The 27,593-nt window shown below is 32.8% G+C and overlaps 2 protein-coding genes across 2 annotated transcripts in view; both read right to left on the reverse strand.

Moving 5' to 3' along the window:
• snrpa1 (small nuclear ribonucleoprotein polypeptide A') overlaps positions 1-27,593 on the reverse strand; it is a 199,101-nt gene that overhangs the window by 97,487 nt on the left and 74,021 nt on the right. The gene's annotated exons all lie outside the window — the stretch shown is intronic.
• chsy1 (chondroitin sulfate synthase 1) overlaps positions 3,709-27,593 on the reverse strand; it is an 84,696-nt gene continuing 60,811 nt past the window's right edge. Inside the window, exon 3 of the mRNA XM_051113599.1 lies at positions 3,709-6,457. Coding sequence (XP_050969556.1) covers positions 4,859-6,457 — 1,599 coding nt within the window. The 3' untranslated portion in view covers positions 3,709-4,858. The remainder of the gene's footprint in view (positions 6,458-27,593) is intronic.

The following is a 27,593-nucleotide window of genomic DNA, read 5'->3' on the forward strand; positions in this document are numbered from 1 at the left end:
ATATATAATAAAATACATTAAAATTAAATGTATATAAAGAGGGATATATATATATACAGTACAAAAAGTTTTATAGTTGTAATTTTTTGATAGTATTTTATTTGTTTATTTCTAGTAATATATATATATATACATATACACACACACGCACATGTGTGTGTGTGTGTGTGTATATATATATATATATATATCTATTATACATACATATATTTTTATACACATATGTACGTGTATATATACACACACACACACACATACACATATATATATATGTGTGTGTGTGTGTATGTGCATATGTGTATATAAATATATGCATGTATAATAGACATACATATATATATATATATATACACACACACGCGCACATATACATACACACATATATATATATATATATATATATATATATATATATTATATACACACATATATACACATATATATGCTGTATTTCTATATTTAAATTCTAACAAAGCTGATTTTTAATATTAGTAACCAAAACTTTATTAAAAAAAAATGTCATTTTATTCTCAGTATGGTATTACCATTTTGGATGTAGCCAAATGTTGAGAAAGAAAACAACCGTATTTAAATGAGCACGCTTTACTCGCTAAGAAAACCACAGATATTCAAGTACAGACAAGAACTCCTCTCAGTTTCTCAAGCAAAACCTCTAAACCTGCTCATTCCTCAAGTGCCCCATTTCACACACAAGGAATGTTATTTTAAAGGTGTGTGTGTGTGTGTGGAATATCAGGAGCAGTGGGTCGAAACGAAACACAGGCAGCTCATGTCAAATGCCGGGATATCTGCTGAATCATAGTCTCATATAAAGAGAATTGCACAATCGCACATGGCTGTCATCAAAAGGTGGCAGGAAACTTAAGCAGGGGAAAAAAAAAAGAAAAGCACAAGACAGATTAGAATCCATTCTCGGGGCAGAAACACTGGCAGAGTCATGGGCTCCGTTCCAATTCCTAGTGAGCTGCTCGCTGCCTACTGAGGCACTGTGAATTTGCCCTGAAACCGACATAAGAACCCATTTCAGTCTTATATGAACAAACATATACTGATATTAAAGTATCAACTCAAAAAGCATAAAAATATTTATATTTATCATATTTCTAACTAACATTTCTCTGTTCATCTGCCATCCTGCATTGAAGTTTGTTGCAGTTTGAAAATATTCTCCATCTAAAATACATGCACTAAGTTTAAGGTATCTTAACAATGCGGCCTACAATTTGGCACAGGTTTCATCCCGAAAGCACATTACAATGCAGTCCATGCAGGCAACCTTCAAGGTTTTGGAACAGAACCAGTACAGAACGGAATAAGATCTCTCGATAGCATTGATTTTTGTGGCAAGGAAAAAAAAGGTATAGCTTATTTGTTTTAAATTGAGTAACGGTCAACGGCAGGAAAAGTAAATCGATTTAGGTCTCGGCTTATGCTGACGTGGGAGTTTTTCCACACGTGTGCGCGCGTGAAGACTTACGCTTCATGAAGGTGATGCTTGTTGCCCGCTGCAGTTTTGGGGCCTCCTTTAATTACCTGGAATGTTTGCCGGTCACCATCCATTCCTCGCTTCTGAATTCTTCTACCAGGTCACAACTTGGGACGTTTTCAACAATAAGACTTTTAAAGAAATAGCTTCATTTTTTAAAATTCAGGTGCTAATCAAAGAGATGCATGAGCTCAGATCAATGAGGCTTATGATCAGTCAGTTCCAAAATGAAATAGAAAACCTGTGCTAATTGAAAAAATACAAGCTGATGAAAATATTAATTTCAATACTTAGTAATATATACCATAATGAGAAAGGGAGCACCAAAAGTGTAAAAAGGTGGCAAAAAATGGCCAACGCTGTGAGCCTGTAGGTTTTATCCCAATGCAATAATATTAAATTCCATTCTCAGGAAGAAGAAAATCCTCTCCGAGTCAAAATGCTTATAACACAACATTTGGTTTAATAAAAACTCTAGTTGTTTCCTTGTTCAGGGTTTAATGCAGGTTAAGCACTGTTTCCCAACTCATAAAAACAATAATGTCCTACAATCAAAATCATAATATTTTAGGTTGCGTGAGTGTTTACTAACCTTGTACGTGCAAAGGTAAATCCAATTGTTCTGTCCTGTCATGAGCTGGTAAACCTGGCAAGTTTTGCAAGACGTTGGCAATGATATCAGTAAAGAACACTTAAGGACACTTGAGAATTGTGCGAACTTGCTCAATAGTGTCAGAGGTTAGATTCCCAGGAAAAATGCTCGCTGATAAATGTTTATACCCTTGCATAAAAGTCACTTAGGATAATAAATAAGCATATTAGAATGATTTCTGAAGAATCATGTGGCACTGAAGACTGGAGTAATGATGCGTAAAATTCAGCTTTGTATCACATCAATAAATTATATTTTACAGTATATTACAGTAGAAACCTGTTATTGATGAGCAGAAGAAACATCTTTAAAAAACATTAAAGGGGTGCTATTATGCTTTTTCACTTTTTGAAGTGTGTGGTGTGTATCTTTGGGCATAAAAAAGATCTACAAAGTTACAAATCTCAAAGTCCACTCCGAAGGGAGATATTTCGTTTTTAAAAAATCTCTTTCCAAGAACTACAACGAACGGCTCCTTTGGACTACAACATGTGCGGTCCATTAGAATATCATTAAATTAAATTCCGTCCGCAGAAATTCGAATTGTTGGGGGGTGGGTAGGAACGAGGTGGGGGATTAGCCTAACTTTAGCGATGCAGCTTGGAACACTGCTTTAACGAGCTGCAGCACGGCGGGTACAAACACAAGCATTGACTAGAGTGGCCGCGTCGGAGCTCTAGCACATCGCAGATGTGTGCAGTGTGTGATAAGAGATTTATTCATCATACAGTGTAGATAGCTTCACTGATAACGCAAGTGTTTTTTTTAAATGCATAAACTTGCACGAGAATAGGCTAGACTAATCAGCGATGATGTTCTTTGATAATGTTAGGCTGCTTTTAGCCTTGTGCTGGAGCTGGTAACGGACAATGAAATTAAGTATGTAAATAAATAAATTAGAAGAATAATATCATGAATTGGTGATCTCGCAGGCTGACGATAGGACCCAACACTACTGTAGCGTATTGTTTACTCACCCTTCATGCATCCTAGGTGTATATGACTTCCTTTTTTCAGACGAATGCAATCGGAGTCCAATAAAGTCTAATAAAGTGCATCCATTCATAATAAAAAGTGCCTCACATGGCTCCCGGGGGTCTCCTGTAGCAAATCGATGTGTTTTTGTAAGAAAAATATATTTTAAATTTAAGATTCACTATTAATCTAGCTGTCGCTAACTGCTTTGACAAGGGGCGTGGCAGTACTGAAACACTGTCTAAGCTGATTGCCAATCGCAACGCAGTGGGACAACTAACCAATCATAACACATTTCGTTTTTTAGAAGGCGGGCCTTCATTAAACCCGGAACTAATCAAGCTATTTGTGCCAGGCTGGGAGAAATGTATTGTAATAATGTAAATTATGTGAAAAATAATGCGTTTTGAAAGCAAGCATGAAAAGCACATTCTAGTACACCCCCAAAACAAAATCAAGACTTTGAAAAAGAGCATAATAGGACCGCTTTAAAAATCGCCAATCTCAAACGGCAGTGTATTACCAGAAACATATCACATTTTGGATGTAGAAATCAAAACATCATGCATTTTGATAAACATTTTTCATTTTATTAAATATAAAACTTTTGTCCCAGTTGTATGGGGGCTAACAGAGAATTGAAGTATGAAAACGCCCCAGAAAAGAATGAAAACAAAAATAGAAACAGACTACTGTGGGAGAGATCGGTCCTCGTTTCAGAAGACGAGGCGGCGACTTGGCCGATTCCCTGTGGAGTGAATGGCTCAATCACAGGAGAATGGCCTGTATGCAAATGTATAAAAAAATTAAATAACCAACAGGAGCGAACGAAATGAAATTGAAAAAGATTGCAAAGTGGCTTGTTGTCGACATGTTGTAGAACAGAAATCTGCTCATCGGTACCGCCATCCTATAGTACAATTCATACGCTTTTCCACCGCCTTGCATTCGGACATACACGCACGCACACATACACATCAAAAGAAAATCACCTACAGCAACTGTGCAAAAAAAGTCTTTGGTAATCAAAGCAATTCGAGATTCGAGAGAAAACGTAGAGGAACAAAAACACTATCCATGACTGAGACGGTTATACAATCTCTAATATACATAACCTCAGCCTGATATCAAGACCGAATGTTCAATAAATTAGACAGTGGGAATGAGTTGGAAAGATCTACATCCAGCAGTTTCATTCACAGAAGTCAATAAAAAAAAAAAAATCAATGGAAATGAAACAGTGTTATTATGGAGCCCCCCAAACAAATAAACCGGAAAAACAAACGAAAAGCAAAAAAAAAAAAAAGAGAATTTTTTGATCAATGGCCCTTAATTGTCACAATTAAGATTGTTTAATAGATCCCCTTTCCCAAGGATAAATCACTTGTTCATAGCTCTCTGTAAACATTCACAAATAAACATTTACCCCTTCGTCCGTGTCCAAACTCCAATGCGATGCATTTTTTTTTCGGCGAGGTACACAGCAGTCTGTACGTGAGGTGCCATAAATATGCTCAGTATTGGATTGGTAAAATAGATCGATGTTCATTACGCTGCTAAAAAAAGATCCGAGTCTGATCACGTCGCTCCTGTACAGTTTACAAAACGAGTTCTTATTTCAAAATATATCCACAGAAGTCTTTCTGTAAAAAATAAATAAGGTAGTTAAAAAACACCGTAAAGAGGAAGACAGACGGGTGGGTGCGCATTCGCGCTCGCCGGGTCTATTCTGTCCTCATCGATTCGTTATTGGAGTTCGAGATCTTTCGGAAGCCGTGGTTGTTCTTCTCCAACCACAGCTCGGCAAGTTGCTGCGTAGAGCCGTGCGAGGACGCTTTGGAGCCCAGGCACATTTTGTACTGCTTGGGATCGAGGTTGGGGTCGCAAACCACGGGGTGGTGGACGTGCACGATGCCGGTGTCCGTGCTGCGGAACAGCTTGATCCCCGACTGGACGAATTTGTTAAAGAGGTCCACGTCCTCCAGACCCCAACCTTGGATGGAGACGTCAAAGCCGCCCGCTTTGACCAAGTCTCCTTTGTAGACGCAGACGATTCCGAAGCCGTAATGTCTCCACAAGCCTGTTTTGGAAGTGAACACGTAGTGGTTGTCGCTGGGCACCTTGCCCGCGTAGACAACCTTCGGGTCGTACTGGCTGAAAATGATGGGGAAGTACGTCTGCTCCCCGAGTACGGTGTTCCCGCGACACCGGTTCAAGAAGTCGGGGGTGAACAGTAAGTCCACGTCACAGTAGAAGAGCAAGGAGTCATTGGTAAAGTGGGCCGAGCCGACCTCCAGGGCCAGGGCACGGGAGAAGGGTCCGGAAACGGGTTTGATCTCCATGTCGGCTTTGGGATACTTCATGTGGTACTCCCTCATGAGCTCGATCTGCTTGATGCGCTCCGTGTTGTTGTCCGTGCTGAAGAGCAGAATCAAGAGCTTGACATTCTGGTTGGGAATCAGGCAGATCTTCTCGAAGTTGGCCATGAAGCGCACGAAGATCTCGTAGCGTCCCGCCAGGGGCACGAGGATGTTGATCTTCTTCTCTTTGGGTTCGTGTTGCTCCACTCCCGCTTGGGAGCTCAGCTTGAACGGGACGAGCATCTTGAGAGAGTTGGACAAGAAGGACAGTGAGTCTGAGTCTTGGTTGATCCTGGCAGCCAAGACTCGGGCGTCCATCTCCTCGTCTTCCAAGAACTGAATCTTGCTGAAGGTCTGCTGGAGATAAGCATGCCTCCGTACGGGAACCGTCATGGTCTTCCCCTTGTGCTTTTTGTAGAGCAAGAGCAGATCCAGTACGTACTCGGCTCCGTACATGGGGTTGACTCTTCGGTAGCCGTACTGGATCTCCTTGAAATCGATGACTCTTCCTCGCGTCTTGGCGTTGGCGTTGATCATCTCCATAACCTGCATGATGATGTCGTCCAGCGCCACCTTCTGTGAGGAGTCGATGCCTCGACGTGGAGGCTGCCCGTCCGACGATGAGAAGATGTACTTGCCCGTGAGGAACTCCCATTCTAGCACCTCCTCGCGCTGGTGTGGGTGGAAGCGCATGAAGGACGGAGGCATGCCTAGTTGGAGGTCTTCCTTGTGCACCTCGGTGTTGCTGTAGCGGCTCATCTGCACAATTTCGCGGTGGAGCTGGATGGTGCGGTGCCGCAGCTCCGCAATCTTGCGGCTTAGCATGTAGCTGTGTAGCCGATACTGGTATGGCGGGTTCTTATTGGGGTGAAGAGTTATGGCCCGGTGGATCTTACTGTTGTGAAGATCACGGATGTACCCTTTCTTGTTCGGCTCGTAATTCTCATAGAACAGCTGCTGCATCTGAAAAAGAAGAAAATGGGTATTAGCGACTGGCTTAATTGTGTAATGAAGACATGATTAAAGGTTGGAAAGTAAAAACAAGAATGGGCAGGGTGTACTCTTGCACCTCATTTTCCAATTAAAGGGCCGAACTGAGACTTGCAAACAAGCAAGTCTGACTTGAGACACGGGAGAAGGTTGGAAAGCGGCCCACGGACCAATCATGGGATCAAAAGCGATACTGTGACATGGATAAGATTACAGAACAAGGCCTGTCTGAGGACTTTGAAAGGTGATACCATCACTAGCACAGAGTCACAAGACCTGACTAAACCATTTCTAGGCCAGTCCTGTAAAGTGAAAAGAAAAGAAAAATACTAATTGCTAGTATTAAATAAATAATTAAATTAAAATAAAATAAAATAAAATAAAATAAAATAAAGCAATTACTGAAAACCACAGTGCTGAGAGGCCAGTGTCTAATATATTATTACTGAAAGTCTAAAAACATTTACAGTATGGCTTGACATGACTAGTAAAAATTATAGATCAGTTGATAATTGTCATATATTTTAAGAAAATACTAAGAAAACTACTAATTGCTAGTATTAAATAAATAAATAAATAAATAAATAAATAAATAAATACTAATATTTTATAATCACTTAAAAAAATAATAATAATAAAATAAAATAAAAAATAAAATAAAATAATGCAATTACTAAAAACCACAGTGCTGAGAGGCCAGTGTCCAATATATTATTACAAAATATATATAAAAAATATCACTCTATTTACAGTATGGCTAGACATGACTAGTGATAATGACAGATCAGTTGATATTTGTCATATATTTTGAGATAAATAAAAAATGTGTAAGTGCTACCAGACAAATTTTATTGCTTTAATTTTTATTTTTTTTAATAAACAAACATTAAATGATAATAAATAAATAAATATTATATAGTCACTTAAAAATAACACGTAATAAATAAATAAAAATACTTAGTTTTTAATTATTAATTAAATCAAATAATATTATTAAAATAATTCAAAATAAAGCTGTTACTGAAAAGCTGTCCAATGTATTATCACAAAATTTCTAAAAAATATCACTCTATTTACTGTATTACTTGACATGACTAGTGATAATGATAGATCATTTGATATATTACAAATGTGTAAGTGCTACTTTCATGTCATAAGACCAGACGAACAAATTTTTAGCAGTCCTGTAAAGTAGTTAAAAGAACAAGAGCCTAATTATATTATATTATATTATATTATATTATATTATATTATATTATATTATATTATATTATATATATATATATATATATATATATATATATATATATATATATACACATATATATACACACATATATATACATATATATATATATATATATATATATATATATATATATATACACACACACATACACATATACATATATACATACACACACACACACACACACACACATATATACACATCCAAATTTATTTCCAAATATATATTATGTTATATAGGCTATGAAGTATTAAGTATTTAATAATAATAAAGTTATTATTATTATAATAAAAAAATGATAATAAAATTGATTGGCCAATGCCAGATACATTATCGCTCAATGACTGATAATACTGCTCTATCACTAGTCACGTCAAGTAATGATAAATAAGCATATATGATGTTATCTGTGCTACTTTGATGTCATCAATTGCTGCCATTAACTTTTACTGTGTACACTGTGTCATAAAACTGCCATTAAATGACACTTGAACAGAAACTCAAAACCAGTTACGTTCTACAATATCCTACGAATCTGTCGAATCATTGTGGACCAAGTAATAACCTGCAATCACTAAAGGCAAAACCAGGTGCTGCTAAGTGCAGCTCTGCTGGCTCTGCTTGAAAGGGTAATAAGGGTGTGAGAGGAGCACGCTGCCAATAAGCTGGTTAGATTGACCTGAGAAAGCCTGAGAACGCTTCTCAGCAGCAGTCAGGATTGTGGGAACACTTCATCATTAGCCAGCCTGTAATTATCCAGACTCCGAGTCATTTCTTTATTCTTAAGGCACTTTATGACTCATCATAACAATTCCATAATGGTCATTGATGTGATGAGACCGTTCATTAATGTTCAGAGTTAAATACCACAGAGTGGCGTGGACGAACAGTAGCAGAATTAGTAAAGTAAAACTTGAAGGTCGGTTTAAACTCAAAATTGGTCCTCACATGCCAAGACGAGGCGCATCAGTATTATTAACCAAATTACAAGAGCATCTCTCTGCCCCAAAGCAACCACTTATGTTTAGTCTTTTAGCAGCAGCTCTCGTTCAAAACCACTCTGTATTATAGACTCTTCCCAAACCTTTTGACCAACAAATTTCCGTAACTTTTCCACTTGGATTGCTGGATAATTGAAGCAAGTGAATACAGGATAAGACTGCAAGTTAAAGCCAAGAAAAATGCAATTCATTCTAGATCCATGACTTTCAAATCTGACTCATAGAAATGTCTCGTCCAAGGCTACATTTTTTAAAATTCACAGATATTTCCAGGTTTTTCCATCACTGTGGGCTATAAAAAAGCCATTATAGGTATTATAGGGTATATAAAGTGTTCTGGGTGGGTTTAGATAAATAAATACATAAATAAATAAAACGTGCATATTAAATAAATAAATACATACTGCATGGGCAATAAATAAATAAATAAATAAATACTGCATGGGCAATAAATAAATAAATAAATAAATAAATAAATAAATAAATAAATTCTGCATGCAAATAAATATTGCATGGGCAATAAATAAATAAATAAATAAATAAATTCTGCATACTAAATATATAGATGTTTTTTATAGATGTATATAGTATGTTTTGTCATCATACTGGATAAGATTGCACTCACAAAGAGCAAATTATGGCTAAGAAATATGCAACTTGCTACAGAAACGTATATGCCTTTCCAATTTGACTCACAGAAATTACTCTTCAGACCTTAATTTTTTTTTTTAATTCCCAGATATTTCTATATTTTTCATGCCTGTGGGCATGAAAAGGGTATTATAGGTGCTAAGGTGTTCTAAGAGGTTGCCATGCAGTGCAAGCCTTTTTAAGCTACCAAAAACACACCACCAATTAGGTCATGAGATGGATTTACTCATTTTCCCCACAATGCTCTAGAAAGCGTTTCCCATCTGCAGCTCTGACACAAATGAAAACATTTTGACTGCGCTGACACTCAGATAGCAGACGTGTCCCTGTAATGGGGGATGCCAGAGAAATGAACTCAAGCTGCAATCGTGCTGTCACACGACGTCCTCGAGCCTAAACAAATACATTACGACAAGACACAATCGCTTCATTCCCACAGATAAATGCACACAGGCGTATGACAGCATCAGTCTGCTTTCTGTCAGGACTCAATGACTTTCCATTACAGACCAAAACAGGAAGCTAAAGCGAGAAGGTTAGAATGAGAAAACCTTAAAGGAACAGCTCATCCAAAACACTGAAATTCATCATTCACTCACAAAAAAAAAAAAAAAAAAAAAAAAAAAAAAAAAAAAACATTTTGTATTTATATTTATTTTATATACATTTTTTTATAATACAGTAAATATAATTCAGTTTATTAATGCCAAATGAAAAATAAAAGTCAAATAAAGCATTTTAAAAATTATTAATATTTTTTTTTATTATATAAAATGTACTTATAAATTTATTTAAAAATATTTGAAAATATAAATGTTGGAATTTATGGTAGGGGACTGAATATTTGGGCATGAGCCATTAAAAATAGTAATCCAAATGTAATAATAATTAAAAAACCCCCACAAAAAACAAAAACAAAAAACAAACAAACAAACAAACAAAAAAACCCGACAAAAAACAAAAACATTGCATACATAATAAAATAAACATAATTTAATTTATTAAAGCTAAATAAGGCAATGCTGAAATTAAATAAACATGTTTTACACTATATTTACACTAAATGTCCCTTATTTAATCAATATTATAATTTTAAAAAATTAAAAAAAAAAAAATGCTAGAACTCACACCTATGTATTGACTATTACATATTAATATTTTCTTTAATATATAATAAATATAATTTAACTTATCAATGCCAAATGAGGCACTGGCAAAAAACATTTTACACAATATTTACTGAATATTATATATTTTATTTATTAGCATATTTAACATTTCTTAAAAAATATTTGAAAATACAAGTTTTGGAATTTATGCTGTTGGAATGAACATTTGAGCATGAGTCAAATTCAGTTAATTCTACTAATTTAATAACCTATCCATCCACCTAAACAACAACAACAACAACAACAACATTTTAATATTACTATTTTACTATTTTATTTTATATATAGTCAATAAATATTTAATTTATTTTATTTAAATTCGTTTAAAAAATGAATTTAATTTATTAATGCCAAATGAGACAATACTGAAAAATATATCAAATGTAAAATAAAAATTTAATTTAAAATAAATACATATTAAATTAAAAATATTATATTATATATATATATATATATATATATATATATATATATATATATATATATATATATATATATATATATATATATATATATATATATCTTTATTTATTTTTATTTTTTAATAAACATTTGTACTAATTGGACTGATTTCTTTACCATTAAAATAAATATTTTAATATTTTATTTTAAAAACAATTTATTAATGGCAAACAAAACACTTCTAAAATGAACTCATTTTACATAATATTTCATCAATATTACAATATTTTAGGGAGTATTTAAAATCTCTATACAGTGGAAATTAATATTTATATTAATTGGCCATAGCAATGCTCAGTTAATTCTATAATCTGAGAATGATTGACAGCTGATCATCTCACAGAGGCCAAATATCAGCCTGCTCTATATACTAAACACATCTCCACACTGTAAGCCAAATCACTGAACTGCATTTACCAAGTGAGTCCTGTCATGTAATACACATTAAAAGCACTCAATCTGAGCCCTAAATGAAAATGAAGCTCTAACTGTTGACAAACAGCAAAACAAGCAAAACAAGCAACAGTGTAAAGCGGCTCACAGATGCATCTAAACAGATGAATGTTTGACCTCTCCTGCAGAAGGTTAATGCGCTCAGTTTCCCTTCAAACACAGCGGGAGATTTGCTTGGCACGGCAGCCCATGTTAAAGTCAACATGTCGTCATAACTGACCCTATTTACTCTCCTAATGAATCGTTTAGTTGAACATCCTGCTAGTCGAACGTGTTGTGAGTGATGAACGTTCTCCATCTTTTATTCTTTCAAAGCACTGATTGATTGTGACGTACAGTCGATTTTCGTGACTTCTTCTCTGTTGTGACCGTGTTGGTTGACTGGCGGATTTACTTGGGATGGTAATTAGCGTGAGAAAGAGTGGCGAGTGAAATCTGACATGGAAAAGCGTGCGATGCCAGATTACAGCTCAGATTCAATCCATCTACAGCTCCGATAACAGTAATGCGACGCGCCACGCTTCACTTACTGGTTTCAGATTGCAGCTGCTGAGATAATGCGACTTATTTCTCCTTTTCTAACATGTAAAAGCCAAACTGCAGTAAAGGAGTGATCTGCTAATAAGCTGTTTCATCTTTGCAAGTCATGTAAGTCCCTATTCATGCACATTCACTGTTCATTTGGCTTGTTTGCCAGCAAACATGTCTTCAATATCCTTAAAACAAGATTAATGTAATGCATAAGGTATTAAAACTCTTTTTCAATTAGACACCGCGTTAATCTCCAAGATGAAAACAGAAACATAACACGATAAAACAATACACCAGCTGTTATATGCATATGCAAATTTGCATTGCCTGTTTAGCCAAATAACAGAAGTGTGTCAATAGCAAAAAATGTGAACAACCTTATCAATAAATTAAAATATATTAACTGTTTACAAATATGCATTATTTTGTGTTTGTTTTCCAAATATGTTTGGGGAATTTGGAGTAAATATTGGATTAAATAAGGGTTCATCTGCATTCAGCAGTTTCAAACACTTTGTGGTGAATTTTTTTTTCATGCATAAAATGTATGTAATGCATATATAAATTTACAATTATTTCCTAAAATGCAAAATTAAAAAACATATGGTAAAAAAAAAGAAAAGATAATAAATATATAATAAATACATAGATAATAAATAAATACCTATGAAATAGTAAATAACAATACATTCCTATTATTAAAATAACATTAAATTAAAGTAATAAACAAATAAAATGTAATTGGACCCATGAAATCACAAATAACAGCAAATTGCTATTAAAATAATAATAAATTAACTACACATAAATAATAAAATTAAATGTAATTATGCCAGTGAAATACTGAATGACACTAAATTTGTATTATTAAAATAAATATATAATATAATAAAACAAATAATAAATTATTAATTATATTTAAATATATTATATAATAAAATAAATGTTTTAATAAATTACATTAAAATAAATAATGTATTAATTACTTAATGAAAAATATAAATACATTTATTAAGAATACATAATAAAATAAAATGTAATCATGCCTGTGAAATACTGAATGACACTAAATTTGTATTATTAAAATACATTAAAATAAATATAGAATATAATAAAATAAATAAAATTATTGACTACATTAAAACAACAATAAATTAAAAATACATAAAATAAAATATAATTATGCCAGGGAAATACTGAATGACACTAAATTTGTATCAATAAAAATATTTACAAATATATAATATAATAAAACAAACAAATTATTTATTACATAAAATATAAATTAATTAAAAAATACATAAATAATAAAATTACAATGTAATCATGCCAGTGACTACTGAGTACTGTGAATACTGAATGACACTAAATTTGTATTTAAATATTTAATATTAAAAATAAACAATTAATTAAATAAAAAATACAAATAAATTTAAAATGCATAAATAATAAAATAAAATGTAATCATCCCACTGAAATACTGAATGACACTAAATTTGTATTATTAAAATATATTAAAATAAATATATAATATAATAAATACTAATTTGTTAATTACAAAAATATATACATACATAAATTCAGAAATATAGAAATAAAATAAAATGTAATCGTACCTCTGAAATACTAAATAACACAATTTTTTTCAATATTAAATAGAAAAAAAAAAAAAAAACACATTCTTCCACAAGACAACTAAAAATCTTAATAAAGATTTAATGTGTGCCGTTTCTTTACTACACACACACACACAAAATTATTGTACATCCAAAATACATTACTGTCATCTAAAGCAAAGTGAAGAGAGAAGACGCACTTAATTCCAAAAGTTAAACCTCTCAATCCTGAAAACTAACAACATGAATGTTTAATGTCAATCTGTTTCACATGTTACTGTCAAAGCGTCAGTGAAGGAAAAGGCCGGACAGTGACGTGAGACACCGTTTGTTCGTGTGATGTGATTAATCAGCGTCTTAAACCCGTCAGAGCGAGTGAGATTTATCTGCTGATGAATAAGGAGCATCACAGCTCAGTCTGAATTAAAGTCATATACGAGTCGCTCCCTACAGATCCCAGACAGAGAATTAAAACCGTCCATTTGCGCTGGAACATTTGCCAGGGTTGTTAACTCAAAGGACTGCGAAGTAAAACAACGGTAATTCTTTCCACTATTTAATGGGAAGCGATTCCTCCTGATGTTAAACATGTGTCAGGGCTGATTTGATGGCCGAGCTCTTCACACTGCTGCCGAGCATCAAAAACAGATGGAGCCCTTCTCTCAAATCTCTCATGCATGATGACGCAGGACGGGACCGAAACTATATTTGTTTACAGATGCATTGCTTTAAAAACTGCACACGTCAGGAGAGATATTCCAGATACGACGCATTTAAAGTCTGACAAATGACTCAAATCTGTATAATATTCAGATATGAGAACATGCATGGTAGTTGAAGGGAGAGTAAAACTAAACAGGACTGTTTTCCAAGGCCACCCAATTATAAAAACCTTAATAAGTAGTTAAATATTCAGTAATGAAAGGACTTTTTCCCATCAGCTTTGAACAGAATACATTTTTGCATTTTTTATGTAAACGTATTTAAATCGTAATGTAGTCACAGTCAAAGCCTCTTTCTAACTTTGCCATTTCCAAAAAAATGTCCTAAGAAATTGAGGCACTAGTACTACTAATAATTTTTTTAATATAACAATAACATACCTAATTTATACAAAAAGTAAAGAAAATAAAAAATATAAAATAAAAACAATTAATAAATAAATTGCAATATTACCTATGAGATACTAAATAACATCCAAAATTTTTATTACTAAAATAAACAAAAATAAATAAAATGTGATCGTACCTATGAAGCATTTCTATTATTAAAGAAAAATCTAAGAAATAATAAATAATTTCTCTTAAAATAATAACAAATAAAATAAATAATATACAAATAAAAACGTAATTTACATATAATTTGCTAAATAACATACCTAATTTATACTACTAAAAGTAAATAAAAAATAAATAAATAAATTGTAATCTTACCTATGGGATACTAAATAACATACAAAATTTTTATTATTAAAAAACAAAATAATTACATAGATAAAATGTAATTGTAACTATGAAATACTAAATAACATGCTACATTTTTATTATTAAAATAACAAAAAGTAAAATGTAATTGTACTTATGAAATATAAAATATACAAAATTTCTATTAATAAAATAAAAATCCAAGAAATAGTAACATTTCTTTTAAAATATTAACAAATAAACTAAATAACATACAAATAAAAATGTAATTATGCATACGACTTTCTAAATAACACACCTAAAAGTAAATAAAAAATAAAATAAAAACAAATAATATGAGATACTACATAACATACAACATTTTTATTATTAAAATAAACCTAAATAAATAAATACATAAAATGTAATACCTATGAAATACTAAATAACATGCTAAATTTTTATTACTAAAATAATTATAAATAAAATGTAATTGCCCTTATGAAATATAAAATAATATACTAAATTTCTATTATTAAAATAATAATAAATACCAAACAATTACTACTAAATAATATGCTAAATTTCTATTATTAACAAACAAAAAAAAACTTCAAAACTATTTTTAAAATAATAAAAAAAAAACCCACAAAAATCTCAGCCATTTATAAAGCAATATAAAAAAAAAAAAAATTAATCATACATACAAAATACATTATAGCTATCATATATATCACTGTAATCTAAAGCAAAGCAAAGAGAGATGATGTACTTAATACGAGAAGGCAAACCTGTCTAACAGTATTAAGGTTTTATTCCTAACATTCCTCTCTTCACATAATAAAATTATCTCAGAGTAGCTCAGCTGCTACTTCTAGCGCTTTTCTCTTGACGTTCTTGTCTCAATTCAGCAAGGCTGTTACCGTCTGCTTGCAAAAGGACGTGACTAATGGTGATTTCACTGCTGCTGTCGCTTTATGATGGATGTCTCTGGTCCAGGCCTGAACTGGCATGCTTTCTCTCGCCGCATGAAAACACTTCAGCGTGCCACCTTCAAAATCAGCATTATGCAACACTCATAATGACGAAGATGAGGCCGCTTCCTCTGCATCGCTGTGAAAAAGCCTTTTTGACAGAGAACAAGAAACATCCTTGAAGCAGAATGAGAATGTGAGTGAAGAACCAAAGCGTGCCAAAGTATCGCCCGTCCGCTTTTGGAGGTCATCGGGTCTCGTCAGCAAAAGAGACGCCATGACTTCGGCCAGAAAGCAACAAGGTCACAAAAAAAAAAAAAAAAAAAAAAAAAAAAAAAAAAAAAAAAAAGCTCATTCAAATCAGGTAAAGGCACAAACATGCAACAAAATTTGTGCTGAATTCTATTTGCAATTACTGCTGACATGATTTTTGAAAAATGTATATAAACATCCCTTTTTAAACTAAATTATGTTAATCAGATGCTTTCCGGAACACTGCTAAGTAAATAGCACTGCTTTTCACAAACACAGGGCCCTGTGATTTCCCTGATGTGGAAAACAAAGACGGAATCATGGAATCCAGTCAAAAAAAAAAGAAAAAAGTATGTAGAATTATTTAAACTTTTAAAGGGATTTTTAAGGAATAACAATTTTTCTTCTATGTATTAATTTTAACAGGAGGAACATTTTCTAAAAAGGAGGAATTTATTAATTTATTGATTAATTAATTCATTAGGAATTTGATATAATTTAATGATTAATTCAATTGTTAATGTTTCTCCATTTGATTACCTCATTACCACACAGAATTCAAATAATAAATAAAATAAAAAAAAATTCATAGCGCCCAAATATTGTAAAAATCACAATAAATCATTAAATTGCTAGTTTTATGAATTCAATTATTTCAATTAATTAGACATGTTTTTTTTATTATTAAAATGTAATTAAATCATTAAAAAGAAACAAAAATGGAAAACATGGAATGTGGGGGGAAAAAAAAAAATACAAAAAAACAAAATACAAAAAATCCCCCAACAACAACAGATATATAGGGCCCTAAAAATTAAATGAATAAACTGTTAAGTTCATGCCTTTTTAGTGCTAAAGTAGTGCTAAAGAACAACTGAAACTGAATTTAATTAAATGGAAATCCCCCCCAAATTAAAAAAAAAACAAAACAAAACAACAACAAAACAAAAAAAAAACAGGTTTCAGGTTTCACAGGTTGCTTTTTTATTACTAAAATGTAACCATTAAAACAGAACTCAGAAAAAATGTTATGAAATACAAAAAAAAAAAAAAATTGCTTTTAACTAAAATTGAACTATTAAAAATAAACATTCCAATTTCAGAAAAAATGGAATCCATAAAAATTAAAATGGGAAAAAATAAAATCTGGGAAAATTAAAAGGGTATTTAGTTAACAGATTTCATACGGCTCTATAAAATAATAATAATTAAAAAAAAAAGTCCCAATCTATCCAGTGTTTACACTGAAAGAATGAGTTAAATCTACTTGCTTTAATTCAATAAGTATATTAAATAAATGAAAAATATCAATCATATGTTTTAGCCATTTAATTTAACATCACAGTCATTCATAATCTATTTCTTGTCCTCCAACAGGCAAAACCGTACAAAATTCATTCACTTCAAACATTCCTCTGAGTCTTAATAAAAAGCCAACGATTTGTCCATCAGTGCCTGCGGATCGGATCATTCCGACCAATAATCGGCCCCATTGACGGACGGCGGGAGTCCGTCACAAAGGACGCTCTCAGCAGGTAATGAAGGGTGAGCGGAGGTGGACACTTCTGTCACTGCCCTCTTTATTGGATCGATTCATGGAGCTTGACACAGATATTCAGCTCTGATAATTGACGGCCTCATCCAACACCTGTCAGCTGAACGGCTCCACGCAGAGAAGAAAGAGCGCTGGAGCGGGACGCTAATAGGTATGGATTCTGGGAGCCCAGGCAGTTGGTCAAGGTCTCCTCATTAACATCTGCTGAGGCACTCAGAGACTAATCAAATCTGAGACTTCAGTGCTGTCAGACGCTCTATGACCTCCGCACACCGCTGCGGTTAAAAGGGGAAACCGGCCGCAGGCTAAAGACAAACACGCACGCTGAGCTGAACTCTGGGAAACATTATGGGACTTCAAAAGATGCCAAAGGAGGTTCTTTTACTACGCAAAATAAAATAAAATAAAATAATTTAAAAAATAAGTAGTAAATGAAAAATAACTAGTTAAAAAATAACTAATAAATGAAAAACAACTAGTAAATAAAATGTTAACTTTGAAACAGTAAACATAGTAAATTTCTATTAAAATAAATTATATAATTGCACCTGAATAAATTGTAATAAATAAAAATAAAAAAACAAGTATAAGTAAATACATAACATGTTACCATAAAAACACACACACACACACACAAACTAAATTGCTGTTATTAATAAAATAAAACAAAATAAAATAAAATACTAAATTTCTATTATTGAAAATTAACTAGTAAATGAAAAATAACTAGTAAATAAAATATTAACTATGAAAAAGTAAACTTATTAAATTTCTACTAAAATAAAATATATAATTGCACCTGAAAATACTGAAATACTAAATAACATACTAAATTTTATTATTAAAAAAAATGTAAATAAACAAGTATAAGTAATAAGTATAAGTAACATGTTACCATACATATAAAATAAATAAATAACAGTAACCTTCTAAAAACAACAACAACAACAACACCAAAAAGCATGCACACTAAAATGCTGTTAATAATATAATAATAATAATAATAATAACAAAAATAAATAAAGTAACTGAATGTTATTGTACCTATGAAATGGTTAAAAAACAAACAAACAAACATACAAAAAAAAAAAAAAAAAAAAAAAAAAAAAAAAAGTACATTTAGTATTTTATGAATTAAAATCTAATAAATAAAATAAGTTGGAGCTGAACTCTGGGAAACATCATTGGACATTAAAAGATGCCAAAGGATGTTATTCACTATGCAACAAAAGATAAAATAACATAACATAACATAACATAAAATAAAATAAAATAAAATAAAATAAAATAAAATAAAATAAAATAAAATAAAATAAAATAAAATAAAATAAATAAAATAAAATAAAATAAAATAAAATAAAATAAAATAAAATAAAATAAAATAAAATAAAATAAAATAAAATATTAACTTATATGTTTAATTATAACTTTATTAAAAAAAAGTCTAAATAAATAAAACAAACCAAAAAGAACTGCAGCTGAACTGGAAATCACTAAACAAACAAACAAACAACCAACCAACCAACCAACCAACCAAACAACAACCACACTAAATTGCTATTATTAATATAATTAAAGTAAATGAATAAAATGTTACAATAAAATGTTAACAGTAAATGTATATTAAACTAACAACAAATACAAACAAAATAATATAAAATCAAATAAAAGAAGCTGGAACACATCATGGAACATCAAAAGACGTTTTTTTGCTTTGCTAAATGAAATAAAATAAAAAAAATATTTACCTATACTAAAAATAACAAATAAACTAAACTCTGAGAACATCAAAATATGCAAAAGGATGTTTCTTACTATACAAAATAAACAAACAAACCATTATTATTTTACCTATGAAATAAATGAATAAAATTATTATATAAATAATAAAAAACTGGAGCTGAACTCGTCATTCAGACTATATGGACATTCAGGGGGAAAGATACGAGACTTGAACGTTGGGAAGTTCAATACACTGAGCGACCTCTAACTACATTCAAGGGTCTTTCATCAAAATCATATTTATTTAATACGGACTAACTCTAGCGTAACCAAAACAGATGTAGATGCATAAGTGCACGTGAACAAAGAACAAAGATGAAATCAGTCATCGGCCGTCATATGAAAGCAGCTCTCATTACTCTCATAAGTGTTGTGATGACAGGAACCCAACACAAGTGCTTTTTTCTCTTTAATTTCTATTTAAAAGCCACAATAAAAGGTCTTTCTTTTCTCAGAAACTTTGCATACCTTCACTGATCATAAGGAAGCAGCCTTTAGGTCAACATATTGAAAATGGACACGTACAACCCATAATAGCTCAATAAAAGATCATAAATTTGCCAGTTTACAGCATGCAAACATTGTATACTGATCTGTCAAGATCAAGGACAGGCAGTTTTATTCTGTATTATACAATTTCTGAATGTGCCTCATCCAATCAGAATTTACAGTCAGAAATGCTATAAATCACTTCAGAACAGTCTCTTGTTTGTAACTGAAGCACTACATCTGTTTTCTTATTCTTATTTAGAGAAATAATGAGAAAAAAAAGAAGATGAATCATCTTTCAGCACTAAACAATAACAAACTACTCATGCCGTGACTAAATCTATTATATGAAGTATTTCTTTCTCACAAACAGGTTTCAGTGTTTAAATCTAGATCTGAATATGCTCGAAACCAGACAACATGAATCAGAAGCTCATGTCTTTATGAAACACTTTTGACATTAAAACGAGCCAGATTGGTGTTGGACGACAGGAAAACAAATCAATCAAACTCTTATCTTGTTCCACGACGCTTATCTAGAGAATACAGTGAATATAATACCATCAGCAGAGATAAGACAGAGAGCTGAGAAGAGCCTCCTGAAAGAGCTTGAGCCTGCAGACGGACGCCACGCTGCACACCGGCATCTCTACAGCCGTCACACACACACACACGGAAACTATTACAGCTGTGGGTTAAAGTGCAGCCCCGGGCCATTCAGAGCAATCAGCCTGAGATTCCTGTTGAACACACTGATAACGACTGGCACCGCATCCTGTTCAGATAGGAAACCTAAACAGGCCATAATGATGGACAAACATTATCCACAAGCAAAAAAAGTTTGCTATCTGAGTGTTTTCACACTTGGTTTAATTAATAGACTGATACAGTGTATGGCCAAATCATCACTTAATATTGTTTCCAAAAATAAATTATTAAAAAACAAAAATTGTAAACGAAAAATTGTTTTTAAATATGTTTGTGACTATATGGCAGTACATATATACACACACACACACACACACACAACATGATGTTTTTTATGATGAAAAAAAAAAAAAAAAAAAAAAAAAAAAATTCAATATATAAGCTCACCAAAGATGCATTTACTTGATTAATAAAATAGTAATATTGTGAAATATTGTTTACAAATATTTATTTTTACCGCTCACCAGGCCTGCATTTATTTGATCCAAAATACAGCAAAACCAGCAATATTCTGAAATATTTTTGCTATTTAAAATAACAGTTTTGTATGTGAATATATTATAAAATGTAATTTATTCCTGTGATCAAAGCTGAATTTTCAGCATCATTACTCCAGGCTTTAGTGTCACGTGATCCTTCAGAAATCATTCTAATATGCTGATTGGCTGCTCAAGAAACATTTAATGCATCCTTGCTGAATAAGAGTAATTATTATTTTAAGAAAGTAATTAAATCTTTTTTTATTTTTTTTATTGCATTGCATAATAACAATCATGCACATTCTCCTCCATTATTATTACCAGGGCAAAAGGACAAAAGAACTGTTTCCATACCAAATCAAACTCAAACATATTCAGGTCTGTATCAGAGCATCCTAAATCTGCTCTATACTGAGAGAAGGATCTTACGGCCTTCCAAATCAGGGACATTAAACCATTATTACTGGCGAGGGCAGGCTTGACATCTAGTCGCATCAGGCCACTTAAACTCAGGACCTGATCTATTCAGTTCCAGACCCAAATGTCTCTTTGTTCAATTTTCCTCAGCATTACTTTATTATGGGGGCTTTTCATTCTGCGCTTAGTGAAATTGCGTTTGCAGCAACAGTGTTATTCCAATCCAATTCCAAATGACTATAATACAGAGAAACCTGCCATCCCGTCCACTGATAGAAAGTATACTTAGGCTGTCTTTTTTGTTTTGGGGTAATTGAGTTACAAAGCTCTTCAATTTGAAATAACCAGGCCTGTCCCTCGGTGGGATGGTGCAGTAAGCCGTACCCCTACAAAGTCAGATTTCCATCCCTGGCAGTCGCAGAGGGAGCAGTAAATCTAATAGACTGCGGGAGTAAAGGAGATGACATAAAAAAATAAGAAAAAGCACAACTTCGGAAAATTTGACTTACGAATAGAGGAAATTCCATATCAACACAAGGTTAGGATTGAACCGCAAAGTAGGACAGGAAGGGAGACAAGGAGCTACCTGCTTTGTGGCGGCCAACATTGTCCAAAAACAGTCTGTAATTAGAAAATGAGTAAAGAAAATAAACGTGTGCCTGATGTGGATTTTAAAACGGCAGAGTATAAATCAGGCCAGATTCAGACCAAAACAAAAGAGAGCAAAACAGCAGAGAAAAATGGTTTAGCATGGCTTTAGAATATAAATGGATTTTTTTAAATTATATATTTTCTATTTTTTTTAAGTTATATTTTGAATAAATAAATTATAGAATTAGAATAAAATATAGCCCAAACTGTTTGTGTGTGTTTTAATGTAAAATAAAAAAAATGACAATTAAAAAATAAATTAAATTAAACTTTTAAATAAAATAAATATAATATAAATACATATATATTTTGCAATTAAGATTTTTCAGTTTTTTTTTTTTTGTTTTTTAATTTTCATCAATTAAGGATATATACATAGATATAAAGTATGGAACTAAAATACATTAATAACTCTAATATATAATAAATATATTCCATGAATTATATATAATTATAATTCTATTTTTGAAAGAAAAAAAAGTTACTTATAAATACTTAAAAAATATTGTTGTAAGAAAATAATTCATTTTCAGTAATGCCAAAGTAAATCGTAAATTCCTTGAAAATTAAAAAATAAAATACAAAAAATAAATAAATAAAAATAAATAAATAAACAAACAAATTGGAACAATTTAAATTTGAAAATCCAATTAGTAATAGTCAATGTTACAGTCAGATCTGAGAGAAAAAAAATAAATTAAAAAAAATAATAAATAAAAATACATAAATAATAAAATAAATAAATGCATTATTCACAATATCAATCTCAAATATCAGTATTAAGGAAATTACTAGTTCCAAGTTTGGGATGAAAAATTACGAGGTATTGAAAACACGCATCAGGTTTTGATATTATGTTTGACTTTAAATGGACCATAAAACATCAGCATACAAAGTTCGGTGTAGGCACATTCGAGAGAAACCTCTCCTAAGACACTGGATGGTGCTGAGAATGCCTGAAGCTCAAATCTGGACCGCGGTACCTCTTTGAAAGCGCCAGTCAATCTGAAAACATGAAACAGCAGCTCTTCAGAAGTCTCAGCACATCTGAAAGCCCAAAGAAGTCAAGGAAAGCACTCGTGCTGCTGCTGCATGGCAGACACGCGTCTTGATGTCTCATCTTTGACATCTCTATTTGAAGTGGCTTCCATCCAGATGAGAAGCAGCACATGCTAGTAACAAAGCATCTCAACACTCACACTACAATGGCACAAAAACACAGAGCACACATGCATAAAGATAACCATAAACATGCAGGGATAATGTACAGTCATTCATCAAAACAAACCCTGATGTGGAACAAGAGTTTTGTATGACCCTGAAGTGATTATTTGTGATAATGACCGGATGATTATACATTTTTATGCTTATTAAATGGCAACTTTATAAACAAATAAACGCATGGACATGAAATATTGATTTGAGTTTAAATTGAAACACTAGCAACAGTCAATTACGCAGTTAACTGGTCACATCAGAATCAAGAGAGCCGTGTAATATTCATAAATTGAATTGTTCCAGCTCTAAAATGTGATCGGATGAGCTACGTTACATTCAAACATTCAGTGTCATGCTAACAATCATCCAACAATTAGGTTAAAAGAATAGTTTTATTTGCTTGAAATCTACTCACCCTCAGGGCATCCGAGATGAGTTTTTTTCTGCATCTAAACAGATTTAGAGAAATTTCTTCACTTGCTCACAAATGGATCCTCTGCAGTGAATGGGTGTCGTCGGAAAAAAAAGTCCAAACAGCTGATAAAAACAAGCAATCCACACCATTCCAGTCTACCAATTAACATCTTGTGAAGAAAAAAGCTGTGTTTGTAAGAAACAAATTTATCATTGAGATGTTTTAACTTTATCCATACTACTTTCTCCAATGAAAAAGTCATCTTGTCTAAATCAGTAGAGAAATGCGCTTAGATCAAGCACAGTTTACAAGCCAATACAGCTCTAAACAAATAAGTTTGTGGATTTTGATGTGAGGGGACAACAGGAGATGGACATTTTTCACTGGAGAAAGCTTTGTTATGGATTTGTTTTTTTAGCTGGAAGCAACAGTTTCAAGTTAAAATGTCTTAGCTATGGATACGTTTCTTACAAATATGCAACTTTTCTCTTCATAAGACATTAACTGATGGTCTGGAGTGGTGTGGATTATTGTGATGTTTTTATCAGCTGTTTAAACTGTCATTGTGACAGTACCCATTCACTGCAGAGGATCCTTTAGTGAGCAAGTGATGCCAAATTTCTCCAAATCGGTTCTGTTGAAGAAACAAACTCATCTACTTCTTGGACACCCTAAGGGCGAGTACATTTTCAGCAAATGTTTAACTATTCCTTTAACGAATTCACATTGCTGTTGCTGCTGTTTAATAAAAGCAATACACCACAGGAGGCGACACATTACAACGGTTTTACTGCCTAGCTCGCCCTGAGCCGTGGTAAAACTGCTGTAACGCTTCACCTCCTGCAGCTTATTGTTTAATAAATATCAGTGTCTTGTGTATAAGAGCTCAAGCGCAGCTCTGTTTACGCTTTTAATCAGACACTATCTGAAGTCATTCGGTTCCGCATGGTCACATCGAACAGCAAAGCCAATATACCAGCTGCCAAGCTCAGTGTGAAAAATTGCAAACAAGAGCAGCCGTATAAGTCATAAAACACTGAATAGTCAATGTCCAAAGCCAAGTGCAGCAGAGAGTGGGGCAAGATGTGCTATGGTTTACTTCAGCTGTCCTCTAGCAAAGGACAAATAAGATAAATGTAATTGTTTCACAATGTTTTCTATTAATTAACATTGGAAGGAAGCATCTAAAAAGAATTAGACAACATCTAGTATTGGTAAAAGGCTTCATTTAATAACTTGTGCTAATATTTAGAAAACAAAATGTATAGAATTTGACTGTTTATATATATATATATATATATATATATATATATATATATATATATACAGTGAGGTCAGTAAGTATTTGATCACCCTGTGATTTTGCAAGTTCTTTTACTTAGAAATCATGGAGGGGTCTACAATTTTCAGCATAGGTGCATTTCCACTGTGAGAGACAGAATCTAAAAATAAAAATCGGGAAAATAACATTGTATGATTTTTTAACAATTTATTTGTGAATTACTGTGTCAAATAAGTATTTGATCACTTGCTTATCAGCCAGATTTCTGGCCCTCAAAGACCTGTTATTTTGCTTTTAAATAGTCCAGCTACACTCTGCTCATGAATCTAAATTAGTAGCACCTTTTTGAGGTTGTTAGCTGTCATAAATACACCTGTGCACCCCACAATCAGCTAAAGTCTAAGTAGCAACATGGGCAAAACCAAAGAGCTGTCAAAAGACACAAGAGACAAAATTGTAGACCTTCACAAAGCTGGAAAGGGCTACGGGGCAATTGCCAAGCAGCTTGGTGAAAAAAGAACAACTGTTGGAGCAATTGTCAGAAAATGGAAGAGGCTAATGATGACTGTCAGTGTCCCTCAGACTGGGGCCCCACGGAAGATCTCTTCTCGTGGGGTATCAATGATGCTAAGAATGGTGAAGAATCAGCCCAGAACTACACGGGAGGAGCTGGTCAATGCAGTGAAGAGAGCTGGGACCATCGTTTACAAGGCTATTATCAGTAATACACTAAGACGTTATGGTTTAAAATCTTGCATCGTACGGAAGGTTCCCCTGTCTAAGTCAGCCCATGTCCAGGCCCATCTGAAGTTTGCCAGGGACCATCTGGATGATCCAGAGGAGTCATGGGAGAAAGTCCTGTGGTCAGATGGAACCAAAGTAGAACTTTTTGGTCTTAACTCCATTCGCCGTGTTTGGAGGAAGAAGAATAATGAGTATCGTCTCAATAATACCATACCTACAGTGAAGCATGGGGCTGGAAGCATCATGCTCTGGGGATGTTTTTCTGCACAGGGGACAGGACGACTGCACTGTATTAAGGAGAGGATGAACGGGGCCATGTATTGTGACATATTGGGCAAAAACCTCCTTCCCTCAGTCAGAGCATTAAAGATGGGTCGTGGCTGGGTCTTCCAACATGACAATGACCCAAAGCACACAGCCAGGAAAACCAAGGAGTGGCTCCGTAAGAAGCATATCAAGGTTCTGGAGTGGCCTAGCCAGTCTCCAGACCTAAATCCAATAGAAAATCTTTGGAGGGAGCTGAAACTCCGTGTTGCTCAGCGACAGCCCCGAAACCTGACAGATCTAGAGAAGATCTGTATGGAGGAGTGGGCCAAAATCCCTCCTGCAGTGTGTGCAAACCTGGTGAAGAACTACAGGAACCGTTTGAGCTCTGTAATTGTTAACAAAGGCTTCTGTACCAAATGTTGAAATTTTTTGACTCAAGTGATCAAATACTTATTTGACACAGTAATTCACAAATAAATTGTTAAAAAATCATACAATGTGATTTCCGGATTTTTATTTTTAGATTCTGTCTCTCACAGTGGAAATGCACCTATGCTGAAAATTGTAGACCCCTCCATGATTTCTAAGTAAGAGAACTTGCAAAATCACAGGGTGATCAAATACTTATTGACCTCACTGTATATATATATATATATATATATATATATATATATATATACAGTCAAATTATATGGGATGCAGCTTTGGTGAGCATAAGAGACTTATATTTAAACAAAAATATTAAAAATGTATAAAATCCTAAAGATTCTCTCCCCTATATGTGACCTTGGACCACAAAACCAGTCTTAAGTAGCACGGGTATATTTGCAGCAATAGCCAACAATACATTGTGTGGGTCAAAATGATCAAATTTTCTTTTATGCCAAAAATCATTAGGATATTAAGTAAAGATCATGTTCCATTAAGATATTTTTTAAATTTCCTACCGTAAATATATCAATACTTTATTTCTGATTAGTAATGTGCATTGCTAAGAACTTCATTTTGACAACTTTAAAGGCGATTTTCTCTGTATTTAGATTTTGTTGCACCCTCAGATTCCAGATTTTCAAATAGTTGCATGTCGGCCAAATATTGTCCTATCCTAACAAACCATGCATCAGTGGAAAGCTTATTTATTCATCTTTTAAAAAATGGACTAGTTTTGTGGTCCAGGGTCATATATATCAAGCTATATTTCAGAAACTACTAGATGAGAGGACGAAACATTCAGATAGACACAGAATGTGAAATTTTATTTCAAAGGACAGGGGCTATGAACAAAAAAATGATCACAGTACGAGTACTAACAATGTACATCACAATATAGTTATTTTTCCT

The sequence above is a fragment of the Labeo rohita genome, chromosome 7, assembly GCF_022985175.1.
Source record: "Labeo rohita strain BAU-BD-2019 chromosome 7, IGBB_LRoh.1.0, whole genome shotgun sequence".
Taxonomy (NCBI): Eukaryota; Metazoa; Chordata; class Actinopteri; order Cypriniformes; family Cyprinidae; genus Labeo; species Labeo rohita.